At 40.1% G+C, this 23,790-nt stretch overlaps 1 protein-coding gene across 2 annotated transcripts in view; it reads right to left on the bottom strand.

Moving 5' to 3' along the window:
* Positions 1-23,790, bottom strand: part of LOC124612997 (protein SCAI) — an 88,175-nt gene that overhangs the window by 35,887 nt on the left and 28,498 nt on the right. For both annotated transcript variants that reach the window (XM_047141550.1, XM_047141559.1), the window contains exon 10: positions 1,136-1,222. In XM_047141550.1, the coding sequence (XP_046997506.1) occupies positions 1,136-1,222 (87 nt within the window). The remainder of the gene's footprint in view (positions 1-1,135; positions 1,223-23,790) is intronic.

The following is a 23,790-nucleotide window of genomic DNA, read 5'->3' as shown; positions in this document are numbered from 1 at the left end:
GAGTTTGGAATTTAGTGAGCAGCCCCTTCCATTTAGCGCGTCGTCTGTCTGCAAGTGTGTCCCACTTCAAAATTTCTACGAGATTTTTAATGCTCTTGCGATGGCTAAATGTACCAGTCATGAATCTTGCTGCTCTCCATTGGACCTTCTCAATATCTTGAATCAGACCCAACTGGTAAGCATCCCATACAGACAAACAATACTCTAAGGCTGGACGAACTAAAGTATTGTAAGCAATTTCCTTTGTTGAAGGACTGCATCGCTTCAGGATTCCACCAATAAATTGCAATCTAGAGTTTGCCTTACCCGTTACTTGTGTAATCTGGTTATTCCATTTGAGATCATTTCGAATAGTCACATCATTGATTTGTTCATAACTTTCATGTGATACTACTTTCCTGTAGACTACAGCATCATCAGCAAACAGTCCAATGCCACTGTCAATACCATCAACCAGATCGTTTATGTAAATCGTAAAAAGCAACAAACCTATTATGCTGCCCTGGGGCACACCTGATGTTACGCTTGTTTCTGTTGAAGTCTCCCTATTCAGGACGACATACTGCTCTCTATCTGTCAGAAAACTTTCTATCCAACTGCATATGTCATGAAGTACAGAGGAGGTAATGTTACACTATACAGCTGTTTTTGCCCTTAGGGTGTGGCTCTCTTATTGAGCTTAAGAAAACACTAAATAGGGAATGGTATGAGCACATTTCACAGCACTGTCTAATGCATACAGTACAGGAACAGTTTGGCGATGATGATTGTTTCTATAATATGGCAATGCATCCTGTCATAAAGCAACATCTGTGAGGACAATAACATTCCTGCAATTAAATGGCCTGCCCAGAGTCCCAATCTGAAGCCAATGGCAGCTTAGGATGAGTTAGAGCATCAACTTCTCTCCAGACCTCAGCTTCTAACATCATCACTACCTTCTTTGGTTTTGGCCCTTGAGGAAAAATGGCCTGCCATTCCTTTAGAGGCAGACACCTCATTGAAAGAATACTCAGTAAGAGTTCAAGCTGTCATAAAGATGGTAGATATACCTTACATTAATGTCCACTAATAGATGTCCAGATACTCTTCATCAGATAGCACAATCACTCAGAATAGTTATATTATTACTTACTGTCCTCGGGATGTTTAACTGATGAGAAGCATCCATCTGCAGAAATGTACAGCAGCAGTGCTCCATTTGGTGGTAGCTCTTTAAACCCTGGAAGAACACCACTTCTAAATGACCTGACATGAACTACGAAACATCCTTAATGGCCAACTCATAATAGAAAAATGAAGGAATGTAATAAAGTTTATCAGTATATTAACTGGTGTGGAAACATGCAATTAGTGTAAACTAAGAAGACCAATCCTATCCTTTAAGAGACCCACCCACATTATGTGGTAACAATGCCGCAGTCATCTCATTAACATTCACTCAAGTAATTGTTCTGTCCAAATCTGTTACTGTAACAAGAAAAGAGTGGCGGAGCTACAACGAGTAAAAAGAAGTTGATGATGTGTAGCAATGTACATCAAATTTTTAAGTTTAAAAATTGGAAACAAATGACAAATTGAATGAAATTTTGCAATTTACACAATTTCATAAAGAACCATTTAAATATATTCATAAACAAAAACTAGCTTAACACAGAACTTAAGCTGCCTCTTCCTTTTTATATTTTTTGATACAGCCTATACCTGTAAGTTAACCCACAAATTGTGAACTCAATACCACTGAAAATTCAGACTGGTTAAGCTGCTTTATACACAAGACAGTAATAAACAACTTTTTTTAACTAACAAAAATGAGGAGAGGCAACACTATCTACAGCTGATTGATGCCCCCCCCCCCCCCCCCACCCCCCCCCCCCCCCCACACACACACACACACACACACACACACAAACAAACAAAAATCGACCTCAGTAAAGCTGATTAATTGTGAGCGATTGGGCAGACTAACAGAATTGGGTGGAGAGGAAGATACTGCGTTAACCAAAAGGGCAAAAGATGTATGTGGCAAAACGTGGGTGGGGACACAATGAAAGACATGCTGAAAGAGGGACAGGTGGCTCTTAGAAACAGTAGCATAAAAAGCACAAAAAAGAAGATATCTACAAAATGGAGGAGCACTACAATATTGCATTTGTTGGGAGGGAGAAAACTTTGAGTGATTAGGTAGTGTTACAGTGTCACTTTTTGGGTGTCTGTCTGGTTTGTGTGTGTGTGTGTGTGTGTGTGTGTGTGTGTGTGTGTGTGTGTGTGCAGGCGTGCGCGTGCCTGCGTGCATACCTAAATCAGAAAAAGAGCAGTAATTTTAAAGCTCTCTGTTGTTGCATATTTTTACGTATCAATCAGCTACAGCTGCGTGGTCATCTTTCCTAATTTTTGGATACTGTTTCAAACCTCGAATTACTGTTAATGTAACAAAAATTTATTTTCATCACTGTAACACACTGTATTCCCATTCACTGTGATGGCTGTCAGTGTGTTTTAAATATTCATTTCCAGAAAAGAACCTGCACAAATCTGCCACTTAGTGAAAAGGAATGTGCAGAAATTAGTTTGAATTCTTCCATAAGAATGTCAACATTTGTCTCAGAACTTTCACTTTATATATCACCTATCACTTTCATCAAGAATATTTAATTTGAAAACTATGTTAACACCTACATGCTCCAAAGTCGTACATTCACTCAGTTTAGCTTCAGCATTGTAGTTTGCTTACCATATGGTAAAAAATTGTTTATCAAACCTTCCGCTGAAGATTTTAACTGTGCAAAGTTCGATACTTAATTATAAAAGCTTTACGGTACAATTTTCAAGCCTCAAAGCATAGCCTTATATTCTGTAGAGAAATCATATTCTGATACTTTCTGTTAGATTAACATTTTGCGGTCTAGCTGCGAGCTACGCACGCAGTCCCTGCAGTAAGCGTTGCCGACGAGCGGCGAGCTATGCTCGCAGTGAAGTAAAAAATGCACAGATAACAAACTACAGGCTATACTCGCAGTTCGTGTGCTTCGTCATGAAGCTTGATGTTTTAGTTATGAGAAAAATCCACAAGAGAAATGTTCGTGTCTTTACCTTTTGACATATCCATGCGAAAGCAGTGCTGGCAAGATGTCTCAGTACAGATGATCGCTTATGGATAAAGAAATTTTGGAGGTTTTATTCAATGATTCGGGGTCTGAAGAAGAATTTTGTGACGATTCTGAAGATGACAGAAATATTGCAGGTAATTATAACATATTTACTGAAATTTCGATTTTGTGACATGTTGTAATATGTACGAAAAAGTAGGCGGCTTGTATACTTTTGTTATTTATATTTCCTGTAACATATTTTAGACTTCTAACAATAATACAGTTTATACAGCTGTGTATATGACTTCTTTATTTACAGAAGAAGAGCTTCAGAAGGATATTGGCATGACGTCTCAATAGGAAACATGCCCAGCAGATCGCAAATAAAATATAGGCTGTATAAAAATAAACAATTTTGGCCAGTGTTGTGTAATAACTGGCCATGATGGCAGGGGAGCAACAAGTAGGACAGAACCCTTCGACTGTATGCGACAGACTAACTGGGTGACATTTTGGAAGAAAAATTCCTCCAACTGACAACAAAGCGAGGACGTGCTGATCATGTGGTGACAAGGCTAAAAAAGGGGAAAAGGAAAGAAATGACATACTACTGTCCAATGTGTGGTGTTGTTTTCTGCATGACAGAATGCTTTGAACTATGTCACACGAAAGCCAATTACGTATAGAAATGATTTATAAAAAATAGTAATGTAATATAGATGCGTACTGTGATTTTCTTTATAAATACCTTTCAGTTTGTTTTTACAAAACATAAACAAGTGTAATATTCTTTCTGCTTACAATAAATCCTACTACAAAACTTTATTTACCTTGTTTCAGCTAAAAACTTGTGATAACAGTGTAAATTTAAGTGAAGTTGGTAACTACAATGTGTTACTTTATTTTAAAGTTTAAAGTACAGTGGTAAAACACAAAAAGTCTGCAATAATTTATCTGTAACCATTCCCGAATTATGATTTTTTGAAAAACAACAAGAAACCACAGTCTTGTGCTAGAATGTCGTACTAAGTACCAGACCTTAAAGTGTTAAAGCTGAGTGCTACAGTAGGACTTGACCTGGAACCTTGCCTTTCATGGGCAATGTTCATACTAACTCAGCTATCCAGATCTGTCTCACAGCTTCAATTCTGCCAGTACCTCTCTCCACTTTCACATCTTGGAAGAGGGGTGCTAGCAAAACTGAAGTTGTGAGGAACGTCATCAATTGTGCCTGAATGATGCTCAGTAGAAGAATTGCCCACCGAAGGCCAGGTTCTATTCCTGTTTCAAAACAGCACACACACTGATGTAGACTGAAAGATTTACTAAGGAACCAAAATCTTTCACGCTACACAATTTTTTCTTCCCTGTCTTTGTGAAAAGGTCATCCACCAAGTTTTTTTCTCTTTCTTTTTTAGAACAGCAATAGGTGTGGTCAACAAGTACCTTCCCTTCCAACAGATTAACATGGCTTTTCTTTGGTGTTGGTGACTGGGAAGGACATGCAGAGTCCAAACTGAATTGATGTATCCAATTTTGCTTTTGCAATGATGAAACACACTTCTGATTACAATAATGAGTAAGAGGGACACCATCATACACCTGTACAATTGCTGAATTTCCTAATGGACCTCAATCCTCATTCCATCATGTCCAAGTATCAGCATCCATTGTGTGGGAATGTGTTTTGAGGGTGAGCCCTGTAAACCATTTCGCAATCGAATAATTTAATGCAAAGCATTTCCATTGCACAGCTGCTTCAACATTTCATAGGATGTATGATGGATTTCTATAGAGAGCAAAAATTAAAAACAACATAATTATTTAACTACATTTTCTGTAGGATAGAAGTTCCTGTCAAGCATTCTCTTGGAACTGCTGCTGTCAAAAAATATGTACACATTTCAATTTTATTTTAGCAACTCTGGGCACTTCTTCCTACTTTTTTAGGCAGTGGTTTATTACAACATACATTTTAGAAAGATAACATAGTACATCCTCATTATCCATGGATTTGTCTGTAATTTTGGAGACACATGTTACTCCATCATTTTCTACAGCCTCTCTGCATTTAATTATCATCTATGACCATTCCAAGATCAGTGGTGACGAAAAGCCTACTTGAATTTGACGCTCAATTGCTAGAACTTTGATGCCGCAGTTCTCTAAGGAGAACTCGTATTGTCATTTGACCTTTATACCGCATCAATGGTCAGAAATATGCAACTGTATATGTTACATTTCCAACGAGAAAGAAATTATTCATCTTTCAGGGATTTATGGATAACATAAAGGTGCATCTCAACTACTTTTCATTAAATTTCTGTCAATATAATGCTCATAAAAGGTCTTCATGAACATCGAACACTGAAGAGAAAGTTTTCATTTAACTAGCCATATCAAATTTACATAAAATTCCAAGCTTTCATTGACCGCCTCCATCATCATGTAAGGGGATATCTGACAGTTGTGAAACTGGTGAGACTGCCATTTTTATGCACACAGAACCGCATTCGATCAGCTGCATTATGTCACAGAGCTGGCCTGGCACATGCTGAGCTGGTGTCTTCTAAATCCATAGACTACATTGGTGCTTAATGACCAGCACTACTTGCAGCGTCATCACTCACATCAGGCGGTAAGCTAGGAGAAGTCTTCCTGTATGATCTTTCTTTATCAAGTGCAGCACTATTCCACACACTGCCCTGCGTACAGCCAGTGTTTATATTAAAATTGTTATCACAAAGTCTAATTTCCACTTTGTCCCTAATAACACAAGTCTCCATTCTGCCTGAGCCAGAATTCTCAATTTTCAAATAAAATCTTGTATTTATGTAACAGGCTATGCTGGAACACTACCAGTTTTTCAAAATTCCTCTATTTAAGCTGATGTCTTTATAGACTGTCCATTTTAAACTACTGCTATGCTTACAAGGAATATTATAAATCCCTAGAACTCCAGACCAAGATAATCTTAAAAATGTTGCAACATCTCTTTAATTTTTCTGGTTGGCCAGATGACTGGTCTTATTCCTTGACTGTTTAGGAATCTACCTGTCTTACTTTTTGTTGTATCATAGAATGGAAGCCACACTACGTGTTGGTCCTCCTGGTTTGGCTGAACACCATAGCATCTTGGTTTCCTCAATACCATTGACCTAATATCGCAGACCAAATGCTCGTTCCTTCTGAACACTATTTACAGTTGATTACTCTTGGAGCTGTGGTTCTCCTTGTTCAAAATTGTCCTGAGTCCTGGCCTGTGTATTAGAGTGTTAGCATAGCTTTCTCTGAGCCTGATAATGGAAGCTTTCAATACACAAAATGACCAAGTTCATCTGGTTTCCTTTCAACCAACATATCAAAGGAAGGAAAGTTCTTGCCCCCTCAACCTCCATGGTAAATCTAATGTTTGTATGTATACCATTCATACGGTCGATGAATTGCTGCAGTACCTCAATGCCATGTGGCCACATCAAGAACGTATTGTCAACATATTTGAAGAAGCAAGATAGATTGAGGGTAGAGACTGTCTAATGCTCGTTTTTTGATGGTAGTTACCGCAGACATTTCATAATAATTTCCAATGTACCAAAAATAGGTGGTTGTGAAGTCATGTCAAAATAATTTTAAAATTTCAAGGGAGAACTGAGGAGCCAATAGTTTTAACGTAATTTCTACTAGCACCTTTGTAAAAAGGGAGACCATGTCAAGGCTGGCGATAAGTTTCCTGGCGCCTATCCTCACCTGTTTTATGATAGCTGCAAACATTTATGAGTTCTTAACATGGTATTTATAGTGGGTAACTATAGGTGACAATAATTAAGTTAAAAGCTTTGTCAGCCTGTATACAGGAGAGATAATATACTGATGACTGATCTCAGAGGCACGCCACCTTTGTGTACTGATATTTTTGGGAGATCTTAATATCTGGGTGGCCTAGGTGCTCTTCGGCATAAATTATTTTAAAGTTCACCCGGGATGACAGAGTTATTTAGTGGCACCTCTGTCTTCCTGCTAAGTGTTGACATGGGATGCCATTTAAGAATCCTGTATTTGGTGTCTTCCTGTAACAAACACACTTTCTTATGACAGAATTCCATGTGACCCACTACAGCTTCAAAAATAGTAGTAATACACCAACTAGTCACATAGCGCAATGGTTGCAGTACAGTATTCACACGCAAAAGGTTGTGGGTTCGAACCTTGTCAGGTGCTTTGAAATATTTAATTTTAAATCTTTATTGAAATGAATTTAATCATTATTTTTATTCAATTAATTGGTTCCAACATATTTTTTTATTTCTATTTCTTCATCAAGTCATATTAATTGTATTAACTGTCTCATTTGCCCTTATTTTGACTCTGTGCCATTCTTTTTCATTCGGAATCTGTGCATGTTATTTTAATTGGGTTTACTTATCTATCATAATATTTAAACACATGAAAATGTCGATCAATCAGTTAAAAAGCAAAAGATAAAATAATCTATATGTAGTGAGTGCGCAATGGCGTCGATTTTTCTTTTTTTTTTTTTTTTTGTTACAGGATGTATATGTTTTTGAATGGTAATCAACATACAAACACCTAAAACATGAATTCTTATGGAAGAAATTAAATCAATGTTCATACATATAACAATGATAATAATAATAACAACTAAAATCATATGAACAAAGATTAAAAGTGCAAAAGAATGAGAGAAAGAAAAAGAGAGCAGACGAAAATGTTAATATGATAATTAAAATGATATGACAAAGAAAAAGTTGCATTTAAACCAATTAATTTAATAAAAATAATGCTCACAGTTATTTCGATAACTATTTAAAAACAAAAGATTTCAACCAACCTAACAATGTTCAAACTCACAACCTTTTGCATGGGAGGACTGAACTTTAAACATTACGCTATGCGATTAATCTATGTACTGTTTCTATTTTTAAAGTTCTGGGGCATCATGAGGAAATCCAAAGTTTTTCATCAGTTACTCGCAGACAAGGTCCCACCATGGTCAATGGTTACAGGGTACAATATGTACAATACCTTGGACCTTAATTTACACCACCATGTAGATGGTTTGGAAACTACTCTTTTTAGAATGTAGGATTAGCTTCGATGGACTGCATGCAAACAAAACCAGAGAATATCATTCAAAAATTCAAAATGAGCCTTCTGAATAAAGCAATGTGGTACTTTTTAATGTAGAACATCACTGAAATGTATCTCTGGGGTTCCTCATATAGCCCCAAGGCAATAATGAGAGGGAAAAAAAAGTCAATGAGTATAAAAATTCTGCCCAACTTTTAAATGTACCTTACAAGTGCTCAGTATGGCTGCCTGTTGTGATGCAACAAACATCACTTGCATGGCTCATAACAGGGGTGGCACTCATGAGCCTTAACTTTAGCTGTATGTAATTATGAAGTATTGGAGGCACGAAAACATGATTTTTCATGTACTATGTAAGGGAAACCTTGCATGAAGTTAGGTCGTAAGACCATGAAATCCTGGTCATAAGATCATGGAATCCTTAAAAAAGAGTTTAAGCACTGTGGGATACATATCTAATTCAACGTTTGTGCAGCATACACCAATCTATTAGGTGTGGTTCCTGCAGTTTACAGCTCTGCTCATAAGATCTACAAATTTGTTTGGTAAACGTATATTGCACATTTTCTACCCCCATTGATAGACCCCCAACAATATTTCACAATGCCAAGCAGCCAGTCTCATTTCATTATTGTCGATTGGATTTTAGATATTCAGCTTGGAATTGTGTACAAATCTGCTGGACCACCCAATTGACTCACCTTTAACAAGTTCAAGGACATAAAATGAATAAATAGCTAGTGTGGGACTATTCACCACATTCTGACACTACTGCGCCCTGGTAGTATTTTATCACTTTCACAATGCAGAATGAATGCACAATGAAGAACTCATAACATTTTTCTCATTTTTTCCTGCTCCATGGACACACTGTGTGTGTGTGTGTGTGTGTGTGTGTGTGTGTGTGTGTGTGTGGGCGCGCGCGCACGCGTGCGTGGGCTCGCCGTGTGTGCGCGTGCGTGCACTTTGAAAGACACAAATTCATACGTCAGCTCCAAAGTGCTTTTAAAAAACTGGTGGAATTTTGGAAACTAACTTAATCACTCAAGTAAGCCTCTTATATGAACAATTTGAGTTTGCCCTGGGATTTGGCACTGCTGATTTATTTTACTCTGCCTGAGCTTGTTTTCTAACACTAAAGCGAAAGTGTCAAATATGTTGAAAAACTGAATATTTCTGGTATCTGCACAATACCACAATGGTTGGCGGTATGTATGGTGTTTGTAGCTGTGTAAGAAGTTGCTACTGTTTGTTGGAAAACTGAAGCTGAAGAATACCCTGGACACTGCTGTATTTCATACATCACTATCAAACTTTATTATGCATTAACGTCAGTCTATTGGGTAGTACATTTAAGGTGTTGCATCATATACATATTTAAAGTTTAGTCATTCAGTTACTTTGGGGCTGCTGAACAGTTACTGAAATGTAACAATACAAAAACCAAGCACTGAAGATTTACTTCAATACACATAATAATAATCTTAATTTACAACGATCTTGCCTGAGGATGTCTTTTAGAGCAATGCAGTTTATAATTTTCAATGAAAGTCTTCTTGTGTTTGGGGGGTTGCGGGTAGGATGAGGGGGGTGGGGGGCGGCCATGTGGCTTTCTCATGGTGTATTTCGTATGATACTCAGTGCCAACACAAAATGCAATTTTGGTTCTCATTATGTAAAAGTCTAAATTATAATTTTATGTGCCTAATTGATTGAGTAATTTCAAATTACTATGGTTGATATTCAGTTTAATGATATTGCCAGGGACAGTAAAATATGAAGAATAATTGGTTTTCCCAGCAGCAACTGAGGCATAACTGCTGTGTCAAGCTGCACTGAATATACAGTCCTATCACACATGTGGATGACAAACAGTAAAATTCTCATGATGCTGTGCACCAAACATACTGAGATGATAAGGGAATTAGTTATTCTTTTTGTTTTGCTGTCACCAGCAATGTACAATTTATATCCTTGAAATAAAATCTTTGTCAAGCCAATTTAAGGTTGCTCTATTAATTGGGCTCATAAAATTATGATTTCAATATATTTTGTGCATTTCTGTTGACACAAGGCCAGAAGAAACACCCGACAGGAAGCCCCTTTTCGTGCTGACTCCATCCGCTCAAAACGAAGACCTAAAAATAGTTTTAAAAACACTATAAATTGTTACTTGATGGCTTCAAAGGGAAGCTTGGCACATGTGGCTCTACTCAGCATTTTTGCTGAGTTAACAAAGTAGATGCTGGACAGACCAACAGAAAACTCTAATGACGTCTACAGGGGTTAAATGTCCGGTTGAAAATACCTATGGTTAAAAGGAGATATGGTCCAAGTCTCTCTGATAACAAATGGTGTTTTTAATCCTTTACTTCGTAAAAAATAAATTAACTGTGTTTAAAGTAATAAACAAAACTGAAACACACCAAGAAACAAAGGTTATTATACAGCTTATTTCTATTTAAGGTAGTATCACATGAGATGATGAAGGCAGCTTGTAACTTTCAAGCTCCAGGTAATGCTAGAAGTGCTAGAGAGTCAAGCATGATACTTCCGTAGTTACAATCACAATGTTTAATTTCTACCCGAGATAAAAATTAATGTGTGTGTGCACATTAAGGTGTAACGAAAACTTACAAAGCAGTGTTTGCATTTCATTCTCTTCTTTATTAACACATTATTCAAACTGCAGTGCTAAGGGAACCTCTCAACTGCCATTGGTTGGGAATCTACTGGTTCACGTTTCAGAACTACACAGCCACTGGGAAAAATATAAAAAAAGAAAAGACGGAAATGATAAGAAAAGCAACAAATGCAATTTAAAAAACACAAGAAACAAATGATACACTTCTTTACACTTAAACATGCAAAAATTACAGTAAGTAGCTGGCATTTAAAACTATGTGCAGTTCACTAAAATAGGCTTTACGAGCTTAACACAATATATTTAAAAGGCAACTAAGTGATGCTCTGAATTTTTTACTAATGACTACTGACTCTAAAGAAAGCTGGAAACAAAACAATCAACAACTACATAGATAAGATGAAATACCATACTTACCAGCTGAGGCAGAATCCTGGAAAGCTATATCACACAAATTCCAATGAAACCTCTGGCCCTCCTAATATTTCTCGTCTTTTTACTTGATTGCTCTATATGTTATCTATGAGGCACACAAGTGAAGATAATGTATAAGAAAAAAAGTATGTTATTTGAGGTCCTGTTATGGGAGCAATCGGCATCCAATATGAGAATATAAAAGATGAAGAGCAAACGACCATTCAATGGGCAGTTATGCTGTGCATCATCAGCCGTTGTCTAACAAGAGTAAGGACTGAGTCATGAAAAAGATACACACAGGCCAGAAAAATAAAGGGCGACCAATTTTCAGTATATTCAATAGTAAGAAGATTGAAAATATTCTGTAAGTATATATGTACCAAGGTATTATGCTTGGTCAACCTATTACTAACTAAACTCCCACACTAATTTTCTTTCTTTGAACTCTGGTAACAATTTTCAATATATATTTTAGTCAGCAAACATCCACATGACTTTCACACATCCCAGCTTCTTGTATCCACTAAACTCACCATTTTCTTATTCATTCAACACTTCCTCAGTCTAGGCTGGAGCTAGCCACTTTTTGCCCTCTACTAAATTACTCTTATCCTGTACTATTTCTCTTTTTGTTACTTTTCAATCATAGTTCTCATTGCTTCTCATGGAACTGAAGCTTCATGAACAACTGAAGTCTGTAGAGAATAGAAGTTGGTTGCTGTACAACATGTGAAAAAAGAACAAACAGTAACAGGAATACAAATGGAAAAGTCAGGGATGTTGTATGTGCTTGTGCAGACGTTTGTACTATGAAATACAGTGAAAGGAAGGAGAGGAAGAATCTATCAAATTAGAAGAAATATTGTGAAAATTACATTTGAAGCACAAGTATGAGGGTCACTCCAAAAGAAATGCACACTATTTTTGTAAAAATACAGTTTTCATTCTGCATGTGTGAAAGTTTTACAGTGTGTAGATACATCCTTCTTGCTTGTTTTCAAACTTAGTTCAACCTGTTCCTGTGAGTGGCGCCATCACAGCATGTCTTCAAGATGGCTGCTACACTTGAGGTTCATCAGAAGCAACGTGCTGTCATAGAATTCCTGTGCTGTGAAAACGAGACAGTGGGAAACATCCACAAGAGGTTGAAAAAGGTGTATGGAGATGCTGCTGTCAATCGCAATACAGTTAGTCAGTGGGCAAGCAGGTTACGTGATGAAAGCGGGCACGGCAATATTAAGGATTGTTCTTGCAGCGGTAGACCTCATACTGCACACACTCCAGACAATGTGCAGAGAGTTAACGAACTGGTGACTGCTGACAGACGCATCACAGTGAACGAATTGTCATGTTATGCTGGGATAGGGAAAGGAAGTGTTTGCAGAATACTTAAAGTGTTGGCGTTAAAAAAAGTTTGTGCCAGGCGGGTTCCCAGGATGTTGACAGTGGCTCACAAAGAAACAAGAAAAATGGTATGCAGCGAACTTTTGGAACAGTACGAGAAGGGTGGAGATGAATTTCTTGGAAGAATTGTGACAGGTGATGAAACATGGCTCCATCATTTTTCACCAGAGACGAAGAGGCAATCAATGGAGTGGCATCATGCAAATTCACCCAAGGAAAAAAAAATTCAAAACCACACCTTCTGCTGGAAAAGTTATGGCTATGGTGTTTTTCCATTCTGAAGGACTCTTGCTTGTGGACATCGTGCCATGTGGAACCACCATAAATTCTGATGAATATGTAATGACACTGAAGAAACTTCAAGCTCGACTGAGTCGTGTTCAACCACGTTGGCAAAAGCAGGATGTTTTGCTGTTGCACAACAATGCATGGCCACTTGTCAGTCAAAAAACCATAGAAGTGATCACAAAACTCGGATGGACAACACTGAAACACCCACTTTACAGTCCTGCCCTGGCTCCATGTGACTATCAACTCTTTGGGAAACTGAAAGACTCTCCTCGTGGAACAAGGTTTGAAGATGATGTCTCCCTTGTGTACGCTGCCAAACAATGGCTCCAACAGGTTGGTCCAGAATTTTACCATGTGGGTATACAGCCGCTGGTTCCAAGATGGCGTAAGGCAGTTGAGAGGAATGGAAATTATGTGGAGAAATGAAAATATTGTTCCTAAAGGATGTATCTACACTTGTATCTACACACTGTAAAACTTTCAAACACGTAGAATAAAAGATGGACTTAAAAAAAAAAAATTGTGTGCATTTCTTTTGGAGTGTCCCCTGTACAAGAAGAAAGGTGATAATGGCAGGAAGCACAGGAAAAATAAAGACGCATTTATTTTGAGGACACACATGAAGCATTTGGTTTGGAAATGCTGAGAAAGAGACATTTTGGTAAGAGAGACAGAAGTAGTGCCTGTTAGCATTGGAGACAGCAGTGCGTGAACACCCAGTTACCATCAATAACTAATGCAGACATCTCCTAGCAGACACTGCTATGTCCGTTTTAAAAAGGTCACAGCTGACTATTGGTTGCAATGCAAATGATGGGTTTATAAGCCAACTACCTGAGTAAACAGGGAGACACATTGCTGCACGTACATCACAAGCACATTCCAGTTCTATTTTTCAAATGAAATGGAGCCTAATCATATGTAAAGCGACCTTTGAGAGGGAATCAGTTAGGTTTTCTTGTTTATAATTGTTTGAATTTCCTCAGTCTTTCCATTATGAGAATATACTCTAAAATTTAAATTGTTGAATGAAATAAATCAGTCTCCAGCACCCCATTGTTACTAATCTGTGTGTGTATTTCAATACATGCTAAAGTTATTGATGCTACACTACAGCATCTGGGAGTCAGCAAAATCAAATTTACAGATAATTGAAGTTATGCCATGGCACTTCAAATATCTAGGAAAATAATGGGCCTCTTCAATCAGGACGAACCCAGATGGAATACTATGCTCTAGGGGATCAACCACATTTGGTCAGAAACATGCAAAGGCGGAAGCCTTTCCACACATGCATCCATGGAAATGTTTAGTATACATGCCACAAAGGACAGCAAAGCTTAAGAAAGTGCAACCTATAAGTGTATAAAAACCTAACCACTTTTGTACTGAAATCATTTTGTGGTAGTATTGCAGCACTACCACCACGAGGCTACAACATTTTGGGGTGCCCATCCAGAAGGCTCATAGAGTTCTACCTTACATCAGGGCAGCCTGCCCTGAGAAACAAGACACACAGCCGCCGCTGCAGGCCAGCGGAGCCCTGGGACATAGTGCACTGGTGGCAGTGCTCCTACAACAGATCATGGCCGATGTAGTGCAGGAGACGACAGTCTTTCCTCGACCACCACTGCTTTAAATGCCAAGTTTGGAGGATGTCACTGACAGAAGCAGTAGCGTTGTACCACCGCACAGCCATTTTTCACTCTGTCAGTATTACAGGTTGTCTCGTTGTCTCTCTCTCTCTCTCTCTCTCTCACACACACACACTCTCACACACACACACACACACACACACACACACACACACACACACACACACACACACACACGAGGCTACTGAATGCCTCAACCACACTACTGCTGTTTGTAATGAATCATGGTGGAAGATTGCAATAAAGGAATTTGGAAAGCACAAAACAAGTCTACTTGCTCCAAGTCCAATTTCACTGGCATCTGTATACTGATATCGCAATGTCTCAACCTAAAGCCTATGGTACCACATGTCAAGTAAATTTAATTGTTGTTGAGTGTTTTAGTCATTGAAAGGAAGCTTGTAAGGCATATTCTGTTGCAAGCAGTGTCAGCAGATTCATCTCACTTCAGAGGTAATGGGAGTCATGACTGGCTAGTACCTGTCAGAGGTACGCCTAACTTAGAAGGTTGTTCAGCACCGTGTAAAAGAATTTGGTAAATATATTTTGTTTTGCGTTTCTTGTTATTATTGGTGTTTCAATATTAATGTCTGGAAGAACAAGGCTCCTGCAGAGTCAGAGATGTAAGGTGTGTCAAACTGGAGGCAGTTTGCATATTACATGAATAGGTATGTTATTGGCAACAAACAATATGGAGTTACACGGTCTAGCGGAGTCACTGTTTCCACAGTGAAGTACAGATTTATCAGCTGCAAGTTTAGTTGCTCCTTTCTCTGGGAAATCAACTGAGGATGTGCAAGCATTTGTGGAAGATCTTAAGAATTTGGCAGATATTGAAAAATGATGACAGAACTTTAAATGATAGCAAAGTTGAGATTAGTATGAGAAGCAAAAACTTATGCAAGGTATATGGAGGCTCTCAAGGGCACTAGAAAGTTTAGGGATTTCAGAGAGGGCTAGTCCAGGGGTATACAGAAGAGAATAGTGCACGACATTTTAGGAAACAGTTGAGCACCATAACAAAGAAGCATGTAGAGTCTATGGAAGAATTTGCAGACGTAATGAGGAAGATCAATCTGTGTCCTTCAAAGCTGGGACAGAGTGCTATGGTAAATAAGATGATTTTACAAGAGGCTGAACGGAGGGTGTCTGATGTATTTTTTTGGGAGGATTACTTTCAGAGGCGTCAAGAAGAGTATGGACACAGAGTTTGATTGACCTGCGCCCAGCTATCCGATTAGCAATAGAATGTGAAGAAATTCATACGTCAACAAGAGTGAGGATTAGACAGACAGTGTTTTCAACCAATATAATGTGTTATAGGTGTGGACAAACGAGGCATGTGAGGAGGGAATGTCATCAGACCTGGGACAGTGGGAGTAGAGGCAGAGGTCACAGTAGCCTCAGAGGTAGGGGACTGGGAAAGGATCAGATGTTAAATGCCAAGGGGAATCTGAGCTCCTGCTTATGGACATTCTCAGTAAGATTAGATGCTATAAAGTCGTTTGCTGAGGTGGATTGTGCAGAGAAATAGAAAAAAAGATGAATATCAGGATATTGATGGACACAGGTACACATGTCGGTTGCCCAGTGGTGATCTTGTGGTATATAAGCATAGGAAGCCACCATGGTATAGATTACATGGCATGGGGAATAAGGATGTCACACCATTGGAATTGGTGGACACAGATTTTTGCCTGGGTACAGTCCAGTTTAAACAATATGTAGATATTGTGTCACACGTCAGTGAGGGCCAAGAGATGATCTGGGGTTGGGTTTCTTGTACCAGTTAAGCGTCAAAAATGATCTACGGCCACACATAGTGGAGCCTGATGGGAAAGTGTTTCAGTCGAGCTGAACCACTCCCAGTGTAGCAATGTCAGGAGGTGATTCCATCCCGAATGACAAACCATTTAAGCGACAAACAATCACACTACAACTTGATGCACACAGTAGTGTACCTAAAAGGTGTGTGGTGAAACCATTGGAAGCAAATGAAATATTGGATCAGGCACGTTTCTTGATAAGTGTTACACATGTACATGAGATAAATAATGAGAATACAATACCTGTATTTGAGGATAATTTTAGCACTGAGGATTTCCGGTTAATGGAGGGGTTGGTGATCATTCATGTGGATATCTTGGAGGAGGAAGAGTGGGACAATTCTATCAGATATGGACAATAGCCAAATGCCATTGAAACTGAATTACAAGGAAAGGTAAAGCACTTAAAGGGAAGTTATACGGAATTTATGGAAGTTTCTTTTGGAATTTATGGATTTTTTTAAGAAAAGGTCCATTGCCAGCTATGCATATTACTCAGCACCGGGTATAAACAGGAACTGAATCATCTGTTTACCACAAACTATAGTGAGTCCTGAGGTACCTGCAGCCAATTCTGGAAGAATTTACAGATAATCAGCTGAAGAAGGGGTTATTGAGGAGAGTAGTAGCCCATGGGGGCCAGGATTGTTGCCATGCCCAAGAAGTTGGCAGACAGATCACTGAAGTATAGGTTTTGTTGCGATTATTAACATCCAAATGCTATAACTACAATAGATGCCTACCCTTTGCTGAACATTATGGGAACCATGGATTATTTGGGCCAGTGCAAGTATTCTTCAATGGTGAATGAAAGCAGGAGTGGCTACCATTGCCAGGAAGAGTGACCAAAAACAGCAGTTGCTTCACTGTGAGGTCATTATCAGTATAGGAGGATGCCTTTCAGATAAAACAATGCACCTACCACGTTTCAGAAACTGATAATATTCTTCTCAGGTATGCAGCTGGATCATTATGTCTTCATGACAATATTTCCGCGGTCCACCTGGCCGCCATCTTCAGGTGAGAGTGCTGGTGCACGAACTCACCGGAACTGACTTCCCAGCGCAAGCGGCGGCCCCTATATAAGCCGCAGAAGACCCACAACGTGTGCACGAGAAGGTGCCATGACTGCCCTCTAGCGCAGTAGACATACCCCGCCGCCAGTGGTGGAAACGGGCAAAATCGAGATATCACTGTAAAAATTAAAAAATTTCTATTCCAACGATCGAACCACAGACCATTGTATTTCAATGTCAGATAACACCGGATCCCAAGTCTTACTTAAAAGATAACCCTTGTCTCTATTAATAAGATTGGCAGATAAACGAATCTCTATGGATTCTTTTAAAATACAGTCCCAATAGTGAGATGCAGGGGCAACCATTTGTGTCTCGTCATATAGCATTCTGTGTCCCTCGGTGAGACAGTGTTCCGCCACTGCAGATTTCTCAGGCTGAAGCAGCAGTGTGTGCCGCTGATGCTCAACACATCGGTCCTGAATGGTACGGATTGTCTGACCAATGTAAGCCTTCCCACAGTGGCAGGGGATCTTATACACACCGGGCTTCCTCAGACCCAAGTCATCCTTAACAGAGCCCAGCAGCGCTCTAATCTTGGCTGGCGGACGGAAAATACTTTTGATATGATATCGTTTCAGAATCCTTCCTATCTTCGAGGAAATTCTCCCAGCAAAAGGCAGAAAAGCCACCGATTTGCAGGTATCTTCTGGTGGTTCACGCGAAGATCCAAACTGGAAAGCACGACGGATCTGTTTATCTGTATAGCCATTCTGCTTGAACACAATCTTAAGATGGTCCAATTCTTGTGTCAAGCTTTCTCCATCTGAGATGGCATAAGCTCTTCTCGCCAACATCCGCAGGACCCCCGTACGCTGGAACGATGGATGACAGCTACAAGCATGTAGGTAACGGTCCGTGTGCATAGGCTTTCGATAAACACTGTGTCCCAGTGTCCCATCATCCTTTCTGTACACCAGAACATCCAGAAATGGAAGCTTTCCATCACTTTCCACCTCCATGGTAAACTTGATGCTAGGATGCAGAGAATTAAAATGATCTAGGAGGCGGTCAAGAGCTTCTCTCCCATGAGGCCACACCATACACGTATCGTCAACGTACCTCCAAGAACAGGTTGGTTTTAAGGACGCTGTCTTCAGCACCATGTCCTCAAAATCTTCCATAAAAAGATTGGCGACTACTGGGGACAATGGGCTCCCCATAGCCACTCCGTCAGTCTGTTCAAAATATTTGTCATTGAATAAAAAGTACGTAGACGTCAACATGTGGCGACAAAGCCTGGTTGTTTCCTCATCCAGTTTCTCAACAACTAATTGCAAGGATTCTTCCAGAGGAATCTGGGTAAAAAGCGACACGACATCAAAGCTGACAAGCAAATCCCAGGGACTAAGAGACAAGGACTTCAATCTCTGAATAAACACCATAGAATTGGAAATGTGATGTTCGCATTTACCGACGTGAGGGCCAAGAACAGATGCTAAATACTTGGCTAGATTGTAGGTAGGAGCACCCAAATTACTCACGATCGGACGAAGTGGGACCCCTTTCTTATGAATCTTGGGTAGACCGTATAATCTCGGTGGCACGGCAGCACCAGGACGAAGTTTTTTCAGAACGTCGTCAGGTAAAGAACTCTTCTTCAGCAGTGAAAGCGTCTTCCGTTTTATCCGTTCAGTTGGGTCGTCCTGCAATGTTCTGTATGCTGAGTCTTCAAGTAAGAGATCCATCTTTCCCAGATAGTCATCACGCGACAGAAGAACCATTGCGTTGCCTTTGTCCGCTGGTAGAGCTGTCAGATCTTCGTCATCTCTAATGGACCGGACGGCAGCCCTTTCGAGAGAAGAGATGTTACTCCGTGGAGGCGGCGCCCGCCGCAATGTATGTGAGACCTCTTGCCTAATCTCTTCAGCTTGATCCTCCGAAAAGCTAGACACTGCTTGTTCGACTGCGCAGATGAATTCAGTGATAGGCACATTCCTCGGTGTAGGGGCAAAATTCAGGCCTTTCTCCAACACTGACAGCGTGGCATCGTCCAGTTCTTTACTCGTGAGGTTAATCACTGTCCGTCGATGGGTGTCGTCATCAGATATCATGGGTTGAGCACAAAGCCGTTGAAACTTCGAAGACTGTTTTCTGACAGCGCTCCTATGCGTCCAATCTGATAGTGCCCAAGAAGAGCTATCCACCCATTCCCAGGATGCATCCGACAGCAGCGACGATAGCTCCAAGTGCAAGAAAAGTAAATCCTTAGATATGAAATCCAGTTGTCTTAGAGTGAAGCAAATGCGCTCCTTGACTAAGGCGAAACTGGCATGCTTCTTGATGTTGTTGGCCGTTTTCGTATCAATGAAATGCACAAATCTAGCAAACTTAGGTATTACTCTTCCATCGTGGCATCTCAGCAAAAGGGCAAGGGCACTCAGCAACTTCCCTTTCTTCTTACGAAGTTTATCAAACTTCTTCACAAGTTCCACCATCTCCTCCCCGTAGAGGCTTGTGATGTGACTACGAAGGCTTTCCCGGCGTAATAATTGATAATATTCTTCTCGGGTATGCAGCCGGATCATTACGTCTTCATGACACAATATTTCCGCGGTCCACCTGGCCGCCATCTTCAGGTGAGAGTGCTGGTGCACCAACTCGCTGGAACTGACTTCCCAGCACAAGCGGCGGCCCCTATATATAATCTCTATGGATTCTTTTAAAATACAGTCCCAATAGCGAGATGCAGGGGCAACCATTTGTGTCTCGTCATATAGCATTCTGTGTCCCTTGGTGAGACAGTGTTCCGCCACTGCAGATTTCTCAGGCTGAAGCAGCCGTGTGTGCCGCTGATGCTCAACACATCGGTCCTGAATGGTCCGGATTGTCTGAGAAATCTGCAGTGGCAGAACAGTCTCACCGAGGGACACAAAATGCTATATGACGAGACACAAATGGTTGCCCCTGCATCTCGCTATTGGGACTGTATTTTAAAAGAATCCATAGAGATTCGTTTATCTGTCAATCTTATTAATAGAGACAAGGGTTATCTTTTAAGTAAGACTTGGGATCCGGTGTTATCTGACATTGAAAAACAACGGTCTGTGGTTCGATCGTCGTAATAAAAATTTTTTAATTTTTGACAGCGATATCTCGATTTCGCCCATTTCCACCACTAGCGGCGTGTTACGTCTACTGCGCTAGAGGGCAGTCACGGCACCTTCACGCGCACGCGTTATGGGTCTTCTGCGGCCTATTTAGGGGCCGCCGCTTGTGCTGGGAAGTCAGTTCCGGCGAGTTCGTGCACCAGCACTCTCACCTGAAGATGGCAGCCAGGTGGACATCGGAAATATTGTGTCATGAAGACGTAATGATCCGGGTGCATACCCGAGAAGAATATTATCAATTACTACGCCGGGAAAGCCTTCGTAGTCACGTTTCAGAAACTGTCAGACATAGTTCTCAGTGACTGAAACCCATCGATACATTGTCTATTTTGCTACAATTGTCTATACGAGTTATATGGAACAGCACATACAATACTCAAGAGAAGAATTCCTGAGACTGAGGGCAGCGAATTTAAGGTTGAGTACAGAAAAGTATAATTGTGTGTTGGATGAGGTGGCATACTTTGGTCACACAATTAGAAAGGCTGGGGATAACGCTAGATCCAAGAACGATTAAAGCATATGTGAATTTTCTGTGCACGAGTCAGTGAAGGAACTACGATCACTGCTTGGAGTTCTGAATTATTACCGAAGATCACTAAGGGATCTGAGGATGTTGCCAAATCATTGACACAATTACTGAAGAAAGGTGCAAAATGTGTTTGGTCAGAGGACTGTCAATGTGCTTTCAAAAAACCGAAAGAAACTCTGACATCAAGTCTGATTTAAGCGTTCTCATATTTCAGTAAAGAATTCATTCTATGATGCAATGCATCCAACCATGCTCTTGGTTGTATGTTGTCTCAAGAAGCAGGGGCGTAAGCACCCTGCACTATGCATCAAGGCAAACAAAATCAGCAGAGAGGAATTACTCCATGATGGAAAAAGAGATTTTGAGCCTTATCTATGGAATTACTAGCTTCAAGTGTTATTTCTACAGGAAAAAGTTTCAAGTGATAACAGCTGTTGCAGCACTGAAATGATTACTGGGGTTGAAGGACCTATCTAGTTGGCTGACATGATGGGTGGCATGACTGAATGAGATTGATTACATGGGAACACAGACGGCTTAAGTAGGAAAGTAACAATATTGCAAAGAGGTGGTAATGAGCTTAGGGAGAGGCAGACAGTGCACAAGACAGATGACAAGTGGCAGCAGTGTAGTAAACAACAACAGATAGGAGAATACATGGGACTTGTGAGAAGTTGAGGAATGAGATGATGCAGGGGGATTGTACCACATACAAGGAGGAGGAGAGGTTGGACCGATGTGGAAGGCCAATTTCTGAAAATTATGTTTGGGATAGCTGATGGAGAGAATGTCAGAAGGATGAATGACACAGTAGAAGAAATGAAACAATGGGTGAAAGGAAAAGAAGGCATCAAGTGAGAGGTACACCATGCAAACTGTGAGTTTGGAGAAAGATGTGTTGAACAATACTCCACTATAATGTCAGCTGACTGGGAAAGTGATTAATTGTGCAAAAACTGTACGAAAATCAGTAAACAGGAAAATTACGAGGCTGCAAACTGAAGCAGAAATATAGGACAAGGAACTAGTGGAAACAAAGATGTTACAGTCCTTGGAGAACATTGTGTGGGAAGCAGTAGAGATACAGGAAGCTATGCAGCAAGCTGTGTAAGGCTAGCTAGGAGTGAACTTCTTGTCACCAGAACAGTATCTGGAGGGGCTATGAAGAGTGCAAAAAGAACTACCACCAGAGTTAGGGTTGTTCTTGGAACCTAATCATACAGACTTACCTCTTATTTTAACCTAGTGCACAGCAAATGAAAGGACCAATTGAGCAAAACCTACTTTCTAGTAGCAGGGAATCTAGTAGCAGGGAAGCAGGCTTGGTACCAATGTTATGAAGTACACGTGGATCCTATTAAGTGGGGTATGCTGAAGAAATCTGACAGAGTAAAGATACAGTGATCATATTAGTTGCAGAAGATAAACAGACGTGGAAAAAGCAGAGTTACAGAAGTGTTACAGGAATGAGACTAAAATATGTACAAACAGAGTAAAGAGAGAGGGTCACAATTCCTGAGCAGTGAAGAAATGTTGGGTCAGAAAGCACAGAAGGATTGCAAGAGGGTGGTGATTGTACTTCCAGCAGGTTGAGGCACCTTAATAAAGTAGTAATACTAGTCACTTGTTTCTAGTAATGGAATGATTTCATTGGCCAGATCTCATGGGGAAGTGTTACCAGCTTACCAGCAATGAGTCTGGTTATGTTAAACCAGACTTTGGGACCCGAGTCAATACAGCCCATAGACAAACTCATTAACAACCAGAAGAGTCCAATCTCCATGGAGACATTGACGCAGCATGTGAGAGTACAGGGAAAATCAATAATAGAGGGAAACAATGTTGACCACTGTCATACCAATGGTGAAATCCTATGCACTCTCCTATTGCTATCACTGGTATCACCCTTTGTATCAGAAAATGAAGTTTATATTGTAAGATGCCATAACTGATGTGGTAATTAAAGAAAGGATCATTGGAAAATTTACTTTTGATACAACCCATGTGGCTGTCAAGCACTGTTCAAGGTTTATATGTCAGCAAGACATCTACTGCCAGTGAGAACAAACAAGGCTTGGGCAAGGAGAGTTTCCACAAGTGTAATTTGCATACATGAAAGCGAGTGGAGAGTGTGTATGGAGATGCAGAGCAGCAAGATGAAAGCATCCCAAGACACGACAATCACTAGTGTCATCCTGACAGTTGCATCTGTCACGTGTTACAGAATGTAGTTTGTACATTTAGTAGTGACATCTGTGTGGTATATATTTGTTGTTGTATGAGTCATTTTGATTCTCCCTTCCAGCATCAACATTTCAGAACTTCATAAATGGAGATTTGTTGTATGGCTTACACTTGAGATCATTCCTGTCACCGTCTACTTCTTTCCATCATCAGTTATTCATTTTGCTTCACTTTACTCTTCTCTTTTTATCTCTGTTGTTACTGATTTTTGTACTATCTTCAATCTTTCAACCTATCAATAACAAAATGGTTCAAATGGCTCTGCGCACTGTGGGACTCAACTTCTGAGGTCATCAGTCCCCTAGAACTTTGAACTACTTAAACCTAACTAACCTAAGGACATCACACACATCCAGGCAGGATTCGAACCTGCGACTGTAGCGGTCGGGC

The sequence above is a fragment of the Schistocerca americana genome, chromosome 1 (assembly GCF_021461395.2).
Source record: "Schistocerca americana isolate TAMUIC-IGC-003095 chromosome 1, iqSchAmer2.1, whole genome shotgun sequence".
Taxonomy (NCBI): Eukaryota; Metazoa; Arthropoda; class Insecta; order Orthoptera; family Acrididae; genus Schistocerca; species Schistocerca americana.
The sequence above is the reverse complement of the archived record's forward strand: the minus strand, read 5'-3'. Positions and strand labels throughout refer to the sequence as shown.